Source organism: Ipomoea triloba, chromosome 3 (genome assembly GCF_003576645.1).
Source record: "Ipomoea triloba cultivar NCNSP0323 chromosome 3, ASM357664v1".
NCBI lineage: Eukaryota > Viridiplantae > Streptophyta > Magnoliopsida > Solanales > Convolvulaceae > Ipomoea > Ipomoea triloba.
Window position 1 is genome coordinate 15,164,183 of NC_044918.1, and position 12,556 is coordinate 15,176,738.

General features: G+C 40.5%; 2 protein-coding genes across 3 annotated transcripts in view; one reads left to right on the forward strand and one right to left on the reverse strand.

Annotated features, from left to right (window-relative positions):
* LOC116012305 (ultraviolet-B receptor UVR8-like) overlaps positions 1 to 3,052 on the reverse strand; it is a 4,181-nt gene extending 1,129 nt beyond the window's left edge. The window contains exons 1-8 of one of the 2 annotated variants that reach the window (XM_031251819.1): positions 2,693 to 3,052; positions 2,213 to 2,286; positions 2,028 to 2,112; positions 1,669 to 1,800; positions 1,344 to 1,571; positions 954 to 1,199; positions 701 to 744; positions 230 to 412 (exon numbers count right to left, since the gene is read on the reverse strand). In XM_031251819.1, the coding sequence (XP_031107679.1) occupies positions 230 to 412; positions 701 to 744; positions 954 to 1,199; positions 1,344 to 1,571; positions 1,669 to 1,800; positions 2,028 to 2,112; positions 2,213 to 2,286; positions 2,693 to 2,894 (1,194 nt within the window). In that variant the 5' untranslated portion in view covers positions 2,895 to 3,052. The remainder of the gene's footprint in view (positions 1 to 229; positions 413 to 700; positions 745 to 953; positions 1,200 to 1,343; positions 1,572 to 1,668; positions 1,801 to 2,027; positions 2,113 to 2,212; positions 2,287 to 2,692) is intronic. The other variant, XM_031251820.1, reaches the window with a different exon arrangement.
* Positions 3,053 to 7,295: 4,243 nt separating this feature from the next.
* Positions 7,296 to 12,514, forward strand: LOC116012957 (probable methyltransferase PMT12). The gene is made up of 16 exons (XM_031252625.1): positions 7,296 to 8,268; positions 8,480 to 8,629; positions 8,715 to 8,985; positions 9,143 to 9,253; positions 9,355 to 9,514; positions 9,637 to 9,894; positions 9,987 to 10,109; positions 10,353 to 10,430; positions 10,518 to 10,718; positions 10,851 to 10,858; positions 10,911 to 11,021; positions 11,123 to 11,282; positions 11,405 to 11,662; positions 11,755 to 11,877; positions 12,121 to 12,198; positions 12,286 to 12,514. Exons 1-16 carry the CDS (start codon positions 7,612 to 7,614, stop codon positions 12,485 to 12,487), a joined length of 2,949 nt encoding a protein of 982 aa, XP_031108485.1. The 5' UTR covers positions 7,296 to 7,611; the 3' UTR covers positions 12,488 to 12,514.
* Positions 12,515 to 12,556: the final 42 nt, after the last annotated feature.

Sequence of the window (12,556 nt, forward strand, 5' to 3'; positions counted from 1 at the left end):
AAAAAAAAAAAAAAAAAAAAGGAAAGAAAAGGTTAGGCACTTAGGCGGTCTTCAACCTTAATTACTTGTGCTATGATCCATTTGTCGTTCACATGTTCAATGTTCACAATAAAAGATCTATAGTTGAATGGTTGCAAGAAAGCTTCATTACCAAAGAATAAATTGCCTTTTACATTAAGCTATGCTAAACAATATCCCAATTCCCAAGGATAGAATTTAGTGTATATACCTCTGCTTGATCCCCTCCCGTTCCCAACTGTCCAAATTGGTTGCCACCAAATGCATATACATCACCGTCAGCAGAAATGCATAGTGTGTGCCATAGTCCAGCTGCAACACCTTCAATCCTGATTCCAAGTAACGAAGATACACACGCAGGACTTAGCTCATCATCAGTACTTCCTTGGCCACACTACAGATATGGCAAGACAACTTTATTTAATGTCTTAATAGAGCAGAATCAACAAGGAAGTGCAAAGTACATTGACATCATACCGGATGTGAAAGCACAAATTAGTAATACAATTATATTAACATCTTGATGACATAGGCGTAAATGTTTATACTCACCGAAACAATTATTACAAACCACAGATATTTGAAAAATTGTACAGACTCTGTTTAATGCAGAAGAATTCTTCATTTTGTGAGAGTTAGTTAGTTTTATTAAGGAATTAATTAGTCCGAAGAGACTCATCACCTGCCCGTAGAGTCCCCAACCAAAAGTAAGTAGTGCTCCAGCATCTGCAAACAAATTGGTAGAAGAAAAGGGCTTGTTGGAATAGCTTTATACCAATGTAACAGTACTGTATGACAGGGCATTTACACAATGGTATACAGAGTAGACCATTCAAACAGCGGGGAATGATAAACCAACGAAGAAATTAAAAGGAAATGATACATCATCCACAGATGTAGTAGTGCATAAATCCCCAATTACTATTAGAAGATACCTGTTACAACGGCACTATGGCGACCACCACAGGCAATTCCTTTCACATAACTCCCCGGAGCTATATGTCCTAGTCCCTCTGAACCCATGCTTCCATGAGAAACACCCACAGCTCTATCCTTTGCCATGGGAGAGGAGCTGATGCAAGGAATGGGGTGCGGAGAAGATACCATGCGAATCCGTGACCCTAAGCCAAGCTGCCCTTCACCTCCATACCCCCAACCCCAGACTTGTCCTATATCTGGAACTTCGCGGAAAAAGATAAATCAAGTGTCTTGCTTTAAATAGCTTGAAATTATTAACATCATTCAAAATCCACAGTGCTTATGATCCATAGATCTAGGCATTATCCACAACTTGGAGAAGATAGTCCAAAATATGAGGAATTCACCTGACAGGGCAAGTGTGTGCCTGCCACCAGCTGCAACACTAACAACTCTTACTCCTGGGTTCAATGTGACCAAACATGGAAGTGCAGAAAGACTTTCATCGTTTGACGAAGAGCTCTCTGCCGCTTGTCTAGATGATGATACGCGTCTTCTTTTTGCACCATCCTCTACACCTCTGCTAACAGACACAGCACCAGCAGTTGATCCTGACCCCTGGAAGCGAGGGCTTACTGTGATAATGTAAACCTTCAGCATATTACATCGTAAAAAAGCAAACGGGAAACTGCATCTTGCTGATCCTAAATACAATGCAAAATTGCAAAGTACCTTGTTCTGTAAAGAGCATAGTCTGTTTTTCAGTTTCACTGTTCTCAATGTTTAATCCTACAGATGGATCCCCAATAACCTTTCCAGAAGGGATGCACTCTTTCCATCCCCACGTGAAAACCTCTCCATTCTCTGCATTTGAGATTGATTCTTTCAGTCCTCTTCAGTGGTATGATTGAATAAAAGGAGGTGATGAGGCTCAATAGCATCAAGAGGACACATTTAACAGCATTAAAACATACAACTGACTTGACAAACAGAATAGACGTTAAAGATTTTAGCCATTAAGCAAAATGAACAGTAAAAGGCCATCATTAAACCATCTCTGAAGTACAGAGTATAAACTTTGTCCAGAGTACCTGTAACAACAACACAATGAGCCCAACCTGCAGAAGCTTTTGCTACTGAAACTCCATCAGGAAGGGGAAAGGGCTCTGGCGTTTCCTTACAAAAATCAATTCCAACAAAAATGCAACTTAGTTTGGCACAGAATTAAACAATACAAGAACAAGTTTAATCAAAATACAGCCTTACAGCCCCTTACCCCATGCTTCCCTGACGTTACATAGCTTTGACCCAAATCATCTGCTGAACCCCAGGTAATAAGCTTTCCAGAGTCTAATTAAACCATATATACAAACAGAATAAGTACATAATATACAAACTGCACAATATGATGAAAATATCATGATTTAGTTTATACAGATTACAGCACTTCAGAAACCATAATTCAAACAGTAGAACTCCTGATATTATAGAATGGTTCTATTTTTTTTTTCTAAAAATGAATAATTTAGGGTTTATATGCTACAAGCCACGTCAAATTAAACTATAATTGATTCCAAGCTTTCCTACTGCCACTCGCTCTGAAAATGAAACAGTGAGACTTCAACCAAAGAAGAAAAAGAAAGTCCATTCGCGAATGCATAAAAGACTAACGGATTCTGGCTTTCATAAAATACGGTCGCAGAAGAATTTAACGAAAATGGCAGAGAGGAAGCTTTGAGGAAAAGAATAGAGTTACCTGAAATGGCCATGGCAAAGCCACAACCCCCGCCGGAAACGTCCTTCCATGAAGTGCCGGCGGCAACAGACGGCGGCAGTTTCACCACCACCGGCGAGAGTAACGGCGACCGTTTCTGTAAAGCCCCCGGCAAATACCCCCACATATACACTACTCTCTCCATCTTACCTTCTCCGCCACTCCCCTCGCCATTCCCATTCATTCCGAGCAAATCTCCTCTCCGAAACTCACAGAATTATTTTTTAAAAAAAATGAGAAAAAAAACACCAATAAAGTTGTGAGCTTTGAAAAGTTTCTTTGGAGTGTTTGCGTTTGTGGAAGCGAAAGAGAGAGTGCTGTGAGCGTTTTGAGTTTTTTATTTTTTATTTTTAATATTTTTGGTTTTGGCGTTGTGAGAAAATTCGGAAAAGTATCGTAAAGCATTAAAAAAGGGGGGCGTATCATTTTCCTGCCAAAGAGGGGTGCCACGTCGGATGCTCACGTGGTTGGCAGCCGACGTGGTGCGTTTCTGACCATCAGATGTTTTGGCGATTTACAGCCAGGTGTTGGGGGGAAGTTTCTGGAAGGTCGTCATGTCTCAAGTCTCGACCAGATTATTCTTACTGGTAGCACCTCACGACATGCTTACATATACAATCGAGAAATGGTGACCAATGCTTTTTGCCTTTATAACGAATTTTAACTGTTTCCTACCACATTATAACATAGCCAAATTTCAAAATATAACATCAAAATCAATTGTCGAATGTGTGAACATGATTCTCGACTCGCATCTAAAACTCACTAATTCAAGTCTAATATACACCATCAAGTAGTAATTATAGATTTCTCTCGTCATCTAAACAAACAAAATATATACTTTTAATTTATTGTAAATATATATAATGTATAATCAATTATTTTGAGTTCATTTTGATTATACTTTACGAGTTGTGTTTTTTGTTCATACTATTCGAGACGTTCTTTTCTTTGGAGATTAGATGTTACAATATTTTTTTTGTTTACGAAGGAAACTCACAGTTACTAATGGATCCTTGGATGGTATACATTGGGTAAATTATATCCTACAAACTACATAGGAGAGGTAATCTACGTTTAAAAAACATCTTATGAAACAAATTCAACCAAGAGAGTGTTGGCATAATTGAACTTGTGATCGTCATGTACGAGAATTATATTTCACTTATATTACAGGTTGATATATTTTGGTTGGATGAATTCAGTTGCAGACAGACTCATTAATATTAGTCTTTCTCTTGATTCATGAGCGTAGCTAGTGTACTTGAATTGGTTGTTAAATTTATTGTTAAAAGTAAATGTTTTAATCATATGATAAGGTAGCAAATTCATTATGTATGGTCACTTCATTAAGTTTTAATTGTATTATGCAATAATTTTAGGAAGCTTGTATATCGAATTGAATCTTATTTTAGACTAACGGGTTAATTGAGCACTTGCGAGTAATAAATGTGTCTATTTGACCTTTTGCCTTTTTTTTTTTAATTCAAAATTACTCCGTATAATTAAGTATTCTCAAATAATTCGAGCTATTCGCTAAATAAAAAATAAAAAATTATGAGAGTTTGTGTTCTCAGATGAAACCAGGCTGCCTAATTATTGCCTGTGTCCTCATTTTTTCTCCAAGAGTTATGGGGAATTTCGTCATTTATTGCCACGTTGCATGTGTTTTCTGTTTTCATTGTCATCATCACTCCTGCTCGAATTACAAAGTGTTTATTTACCTTACACTAAAATACACAATATTTTGAATCTTTTAGGCAATTTATCATCTGATTATATTATATATTTTCATAAATATTTTACAATGAATTTAATTTTTTTAACATGTAAAATAACCGATGTGGTAAATAATCTAGTTTTCACAAAGTGATCATTTGCTGGTCTGCTCGTTTGTTTAATGCTTAAGCTTGAGTAACCATATACAATAGATGCGATAAAGAAGGGTCACATACTGAGCACTCGGAATGACTGACATGTGTTGCGCATGCAGTGGGTAGGCTCGGAAACAACGTCTTAATGACCACGTGTACTCAGATTCCTGACTATTAGGTCCAAATCCCTAAGTTGTCATGCTCGGGATATTCGTCCCGACCTGATATTACTGTAGTTCTTAGTTGTGGTCGGCTATGGCATTTAGGTCGGCAAGGTCAAGCGTATGGTCAGTCTTAGTCGAAAACAATTCATCTTTATGGTCTGATCGGATACTAAACGAGTGTACGGTACGTATAGGAAGATATACTCAAAAATATTCTCTATCAAATTTCATTATTATCAAAGCACATACCAAATAATTTTAAACACTCGAACCCATATCAAACCTATCATCCTAGGATCTACCTAACTTCTTGTTATCAAACCTTATCACTACGACGTAATGTCACGTTTCCAAATAACGAATTCGGGTCGGGACCGGTCGTTGGCCCATAACGCCAGACAAACTTCACGGCTCAAACGTTGCCCATTCTTAAAGCCACTTGTTATCAAGTGGTGTGGCGTGTACGGATCCGTGAAGCCACACGTTTCTCAATCATTCGATGGGCTCGGATCCGTAAATCGGATAAGCGATCGGGTGGCTGAGAATGCGAGTCCAATGATTGTGCATTGGTAGCCCAACCATGGCCTTGAGTTTCGAGGGGCACAATAGTTTTAGGGAATGGACCTATGTATAAGGAATCATTGGGATGTTGGGTGGTCGTAGTCTCATGGGCCACTATGGTGTGTCTCATAATGCAAATCATTTGAGGGCCCGGTAGTTTATATGATAAGGTTTGGAACCAGCCCAAAATTATTTGGTCGGAAAATATCCCATTTTTGTTGAGAATTCACCTTAGGCCCCTAATTTATTGTTGGTGCCAATTTGATCCCTACTTTCGTATCGCTACCTAATAAAACTAATTCAGATTCGGCTCGATTCGCCTTTGTAAAAATTGACTATTGCTCATAAGCATGGTTGAAAAAAATCACTAGGCATTCTAATGGCGCTCGAGGGACGCCTAGGGCCTAGGTGGTGATTAATCAGTGCTTAGTTAAGCGCCCATGTATTTTTTATTTTATTTTTTTAAAAAAAATTGTTTAATTTTTTTTAAAATTTTTTAAGACTTGATAATTATAAATTATTTAATACTTTAATAGTTAATACTAAAATTTAAATATTAACCTAAAAAAACGTATACAGTTTGAACAATTTAAGGTTATTTCGCTCAAAACGATATCATTTTGAGTGAAACAACTCATTTACAAAAAAGGAGAACAATAGCTAATTAGCCGACTAAGCGACCTAGTTAGTGCCTAAGCAATCAGTGCCTAGGCAACCAACTAGCTAGTCAGCGGCCAAGACTACCGATTATGGTGATGTGCTAGCAGGTGGCCGGCCAATACCTAGCGCCTAGACGACGATTAATCAGTGCTAATCGGCGCTTAAACTAAATTTTTGCAACACTAGTCATAAGATCTCTAAGTTTTGCGCTAGAGTGCTAGTCAAGTTTGATTCTTACTTGGAGGTAAGACATAACTTAGAAGTTCGACTCTTAAAAACGTAACTAGATTTGGTTCGAGATATAGTCCTACAAAATCAGAAATTTGAGTTATAATAAAAAGAAGAATTGAAGCACACACATGAACATACACCAAAAAGCTATGTATGTATGCATGGCATGGGAACCCAAGAAGGTGTAACATTCCATTTTCATGATATTTCACATGCTTATATACCCCACTTTTCAACTAACCAACCAAAAAAAGGACAAATTAAAGAGAGCGATGGAGAAGGAGAAGAAGAGCAGCTGCGTCAACACCTACTTTGAGATGCCTCTGCACTACCCAAAATACACCATGGAGGACTACAAAGAAATGCCAGAATGGAAGGTCGATAAGCTTCTAGCTGACTATGGATTACCCTCCAATGGCGACTTGGACTACAAGAGGGCGTTTGCAATGGGCGCATTCCTCTGGCCACCCACTTCACAGAATAAGAAGAAGAAAAACGTCGGCCATTAATGGCGGCTGTAGATTGCAAATCTTGATTACTTTTTAATAATATATACATAAACAGTACAAAAGACTCCATCTTTTCAATGATAACATGCATCCTATCCAGAATTAAACAGCACGTGAATTAGAGCTTTGGGCAGCAACAAATTAAAGTTGATGATGAACTTTTAAACCTTAATTGCAGAACCAAACCCTAATTTTTAAAGCAAACGGACATATATATCACCACCACCATTAATGAAACATTAAAAATGTTAGTGCAGTAGCTAAAGAGTCAAGTCTAACATGGCGCTGATTAACATGGCGTTGATTACTGCTATATAGTTCAGTCTAACATTTTGCTATTAAACGTGGTGTTGATTACTGTTATATAGTGGAGTTTAACATCCTGTCATCAAATCTAGCGTTGAGTTTAACATCCTGCTATCAAACGTAGCGTTGATTACGGCTATATAGTCAAGTCTACATTCCGCCATCAAATGTGGGGTGATTACTGCTATATAGTCGGAGATTAACAATTTGGTATCAGAACACGTCAATCGGGTTCAAATATTATTGACTGCTTTACTATAGTGATATACGTTTGATCTGACAAAAAAAAAGTGAGCAGAAAGGTAGCCGGAGTTGATATTGGAAGAGGTTAATGGGAGTGGGGGAAGCAAAAAATTTTTCCGGTTGTTTTCCGAGGGTGTCGGTGGTGGCGCAACCATGTCGCCAGCTCAGATCAGCAACCTAAGATACAACTAACACTACAGACAAGCTTTCGTTTTAAAAAATCCTAAGAATCAAGAACCAGAACAGACAAAACGACACGCCATTCGTCATCAAGCTAAGCAATCAAGAATTCTCACTTTTACAGAGATATATTTGCGTGTTTGTGTGTGTGTAATTCTGAATTGAAAAGCGAGATGAAGGGGGAGATCGCCGGGGAGGTTTCGAGATTCTCGACGGCGATCAAGATCGCCGCTTTCCTGTTCGTAGCCGTCGTTTTCTTCTACGCCGGAACTCTTTGGTCTAATGGCCAGCCACCGCAGCTACTCTTCTTCGGTTCCCACCAAAACTCTTCTTCTCCCGGCGCCGGCGCCGTCGTCCTCTCCCCTAACTCCGTCAATTCATCTGACACGGCCACCGCCGACGACCAGCAGGAAGAAAAAGTTTCGGCTGCAATTCCGCCGGCGACAGTCAATTTGCCGCCTCCACCGTCCCCGCCAACGCCGCCGCCGCCGCCGCCGCAGGCGGTGCTGATGACCGGCGTGGTGAACGATGACGGGGTTATGACGGATGACTTTAAGGTGGGGAAGATTGAAGGGGATTGGTTGGATAATTGGGAGGAAGAAGATGAAATTAAAGGTGAAAAGATTGTGGTTAAGAAGTTTGAGGTGTGCCCTGACAATATGAGTGAATACATACCTTGCTTAGACAACTTGGAGGCTGTAAAAACCCTAAATTCCACAGAGAAAGGGGAAGAATTCGAGCGCCATTGCCCGGGCAAGGGCTTGAACTGCTTGGTACCTGCACCCGCAGACTACAAGCCTCGGATACCATGGCCACAGAGTCGGGATGAGGTACCTCAGTTACTATCTAAGAGTGTGCACCGGGTAAACTCCACCTTGTGATCTGACAAAGGATCACAAGGATCGGACCAGTTCAAACTTCAAACCAAGAAGGCCAGTAGACTACCTACTGGTTATAAGTCAGCAAAGTGACTAACTTGGCTGGGTTGTCCAGTTGCTTTAATTTATTCTTGAAATATATATATGTTGTGCTAAACTGCAGGTTTGGTTCAGCAATGTCCCCCATGAACGCCTTGTTGAGGATAAAGGAGGCCAGAATTGGATAACAAGAGACAATGACAAGTTCAGGTTTCCAGGAGGTGGCACAGAGTTCATCCATGGGGCAAATGAGTACTTGGATCAGATTCAAAAGGTGACCAATAATTCTCTGAACATAAGTATGAAAATTGCAGAAATTTTTGTGTTCTGACATTCCATCCATCTGGTGCATGTGTTAGATGGTGCCCGAAATTGCATTTGGTAATCGGACCCGAGTTGCGTTGGATGTTGGTTGTGGTGTGGCAAGCTTTGGTGCCTATTTACTGTCGCGAAATGTGCTCCCCCTCTCAATTTCCCCGAAAGATCAGCACGAAAACCAGATCCAATTTGCACTCGAGCGTGGCGTTCCTGCAATGGTGGCTACTTTTGCAACGAGGCGCTTGTTGTATCCTAGTCAGGCCTTCGACTTAATCCATTGTTCAAGGTGCCAGATAAACTGGACTCGCGATGGTAAACTTCTTAGCTTTTTAAGTTAGTGGCTTTTGCTCGTTTCAATGGAATCAACATAGAATTCTATCTAATGCTGAGAACTCGTTAGTTTTTTTAGTGTCGTTTGTAGTTTATGAGTGTCTCTAATTGCACGTCCCTCTGATTCGTTTTAATCAAGATGGCATACTGCTTCTGGAGGCCAACCGGATGCTTCGTGCAGGAGGGTATTTTGTTTGGTCTGCACAGCCTGTTTATAAGCACGAAACAGCCCTGGGAGTGCACTGGGAAGGTATTTTAGTACTGATTATCATTGCTTCTTTGCTCGAAAAAGTATTTGTTGGAAAAATTTCTGTGTGAATTGACATTTGATCTCGGTTTTCTTATATCCAGAGATGGTGAATCTCACCACGAGTATTTGCTGGAGACTTGTGAAGAAAGAGGGCACCATTGCAATATGGCAGAAGCCTTTAAACAACAGCTGCTATTTAAGTCGCGGGGAAGGAAGCCAGCCGCCATTGTGTGATTCAAACGACGATCCTGACAAAATCTGGTATGCCTTCTCGGCCAATCTTGTTCGTTAGACCTGTTGTGGTTCTCACTTGTCAAGATTTTGATTCCATGATCGTTTGCTGTCCTGTTCTGCAACTCCTGCTCGTTCGTTGTCGTTCTTAGGTATGTTGATCTGAAGGCTTGTATCACACAGCTGCCCGAGGAAGGCTATGCTGCGAATGTCTCCACGGGGCCAGAACGCCTCCATTATCCGTCAGACAGGCTGAAAACCATACAGCTTGATGCTCACATCTCGAGAGAGGAGCTAGTTAGGGCAGAGTCGAGATACTGGAGGGATATAGTTAAGAGCTACATTCAGAGACTGGGTTGGGACAAATTCCAACTTCGAAACGTGCTGGACATGAGAGCCGGTTTTGGAGGGTATGTTTTCAATTTTCACCATTTCGATCACTGCACTGTATGTACTGTTTAGTTCATAAGACTGCAAAAATGAACTGCTGTCATCATGACAGGTTTGCTGAAGCACTGATTAACAATAAGCTGGACTGTTGGGTTCTGAATGTTGTTCCCGTGAGTGGACCGAACACGTTGCCTGTTATATATGATCGCGGTCTCATTGGAGTTATGCACGACTGGTAAGAACCCCGAGAAGGCAATTGAAAACTTAACATATGCAGCTTTTGCTATACTAATCATATGTTGTTGCACCCCCATATGGAAGGGGGTGGGTTCAGGCCTCAGTGGAGGCGATGCTGACTCTTTGTGCTTGCTTCAGTAGGTTGAGAAAGTAGTTATGAACAGATACTACATTGTAACAGAGTGGTACTCAAAAATCATATGTTGTTGATGTTTTCCTGCTACATTATATTGTCTTCTAGGTGTGAACCATTTGACACCTATCCAAGAACATATGACTTGCTGCATGCTAATGGCCTCTTCTCCATTGAAAGGAAAAGGTAAAATCTTTACTTTTCCCTTTTAATTTGCACTGCAGATTTCTCTAGGAATGAGAACTGTACTGATTGATCTGTATATATTATCAGATGCAATGTATCAACCATCATGCTTGAAATGGATCGCGTTTTGAGGCCTGGTGGGAAGGTATATGTTCGCGATGTTCTTCGTGTTATGGATGAGCTTGAAGAGGTTGGGAAAGCTGTGGGTTGGGAAGTATCAGTGGAAGAAACCTCTGAAGGTCTTCATGCAAGTTATAGGGTCTTGACAGCTGAGAAGAAACTGAAGTAGTAATGAAATAGTAAACTATGAAACCAAGAGAAATCAAATGAATTTCTTGTTGGAAACAAAGAGCTTGTGTGGAATTTTTTTTTTTTTTTTTTTTTTTTTTTTTTNTGCTGAGAACTCGTTAGTTTTTTTAGTGTCGTTTGTAGTTTATGAGTGTCTCTAATTGCACGTCCCTCTGATTCGTTTTAATCAAGATGGCATACTGCTTCTGGAGGCCAACCGGATGCTTCGTGCAGGAGGGTATTTTGTTTGGTCTGCACAGCCTGTTTATAAGCACGAAACAGCCCTGGGAGTGCACTGGGAAGGTATTTTAGTACTGATTATCATTGCTTCTTTGCTCGAAAAAGTATTTGTTGGAAAAATTTCTGTGTGAATTGACATTTGATCTCGGTTTTCTTATATCCAGAGATGGTGAATCTCACCACGAGTATTTGCTGGAGACTTGTGAAGAAAGAGGGCACCATTGCAATATGGCAGAAGCCTTTAAACAACAGCTGCTATTTAAGTCGCGGGGAAGGAAGCCAGCCGCCATTGTGTGATTCAAACGACGATCCTGACAAAATCTGGTATGCCTTCTCGGCCAATCTTGTTCGTTAGACCTGTTGTGGTTCTCACTTGTCAAGATTTTGATTCCATGATCGTTTGCTGTCCTGTTCTGCAACTCCTGCTCGTTCGTTGTCGTTCTTAGGTATGTTGATCTGAAGGCTTGTATCACACAGCTGCCCGAGGAAGGCTATGCTGCGAATGTCTCCACGGGGCCAGAACGCCTCCATTATCCGTCAGACAGGCTGAAAACCATACAGCTTGATGCTCACATCTCGAGAGAGGAGCTAGTTAGGGCAGAGTCGAGATACTGGAGGGATATAGTTAAGAGCTACATTCAGAGACTGGGTTGGGACAAATTCCAACTTCGAAACGTGCTGGACATGAGAGCCGGTTTTGGAGGGTATGTTTTCAATTTTCACCATTTCGATCACTGCACTGTATGTACTGTTTAGTTCATAAGACTGCAAAAATGAACTGCTGTCATCATGACAGGTTTGCTGAAGCACTGATTAACAATAAGCTGGACTGTTGGGTTCTGAATGTTGTTCCCGTGAGTGGACCGAACACGTTGCCTGTTATATATGATCGCGGTCTCATTGGAGTTATGCACGACTGGTAAGAACCCCGAGAAGGCAATTGAAAACTTAACATATGCAGCTTTTGCTATACTAATCATATGTTGTTGCACCCCCATATGGAAGGGGGTGGGTTCAGGCCTCAGTGGAGGCGATGCTGACTCTTTGTGCTTGCTTCAGTAGGTTGAGAAAGTAGTTATGAACAGATACTACATTGTAACAGAGTGGTACTCAAAAATCATATGTTGTTGATGTTTTCCTGCTACATTATATTGTCTTCTAGGTGTGAACCATTTGACACCTATCCAAGAACATATGACTTGCTGCATGCTAATGGCCTCTTCTCCATTGAAAGGAAAAGGTAAAATCTTTACTTTTCCCTTTTAATTTGCACTGCAGATTTCTCTAGGAATGAGAACTGTACTGATTGATCTGTATATATTATCAGATGCAATGTATCAACCATCATGCTTGAAATGGATCGCGTTTTGAGGCCTGGTGGGAAGGTATATGTTCGCGATGTTCTTCGTGTTATGGATGAGCTTGAAGAGGTTGGGAAAGCTGTGGGTTGGGAAGTATCAGTGGAAGAAACCTCTGAAGGTCTTCATGCAAGTTATAGGGTCTTGACAGCTGAGAAGAAACTGAAGTAGTAATGAAATAGTAAACTATGAAACCAAGAGAAATCAAATGAATTTCTTGTTGGAAACAAAGAGCTTGTG

Bases quoted from the DNA above. Each gene is read 5' to 3' on its own strand.
- LOC116012957 (XM_031252625.1), top strand. From the start codon at position 7,612: ATGAAGGGGGAGATCGCCGGGGAGGTTTCGAGATTCTCGACGGCGATC. The intron at 11,283-11,404 runs GTATGCCTTCTC...TGTCGTTCTTAG, and splicing joins GACGATCCTGACAAAATCTG to GTATGTTGATCTGAAGGCTT. The intron at 12,199-12,285 runs GTAAAATCTTTA...ATATATTATCAG, and splicing joins TTCTCCATTGAAAGGAAAAG to ATGCAATGTATCAACCATCA.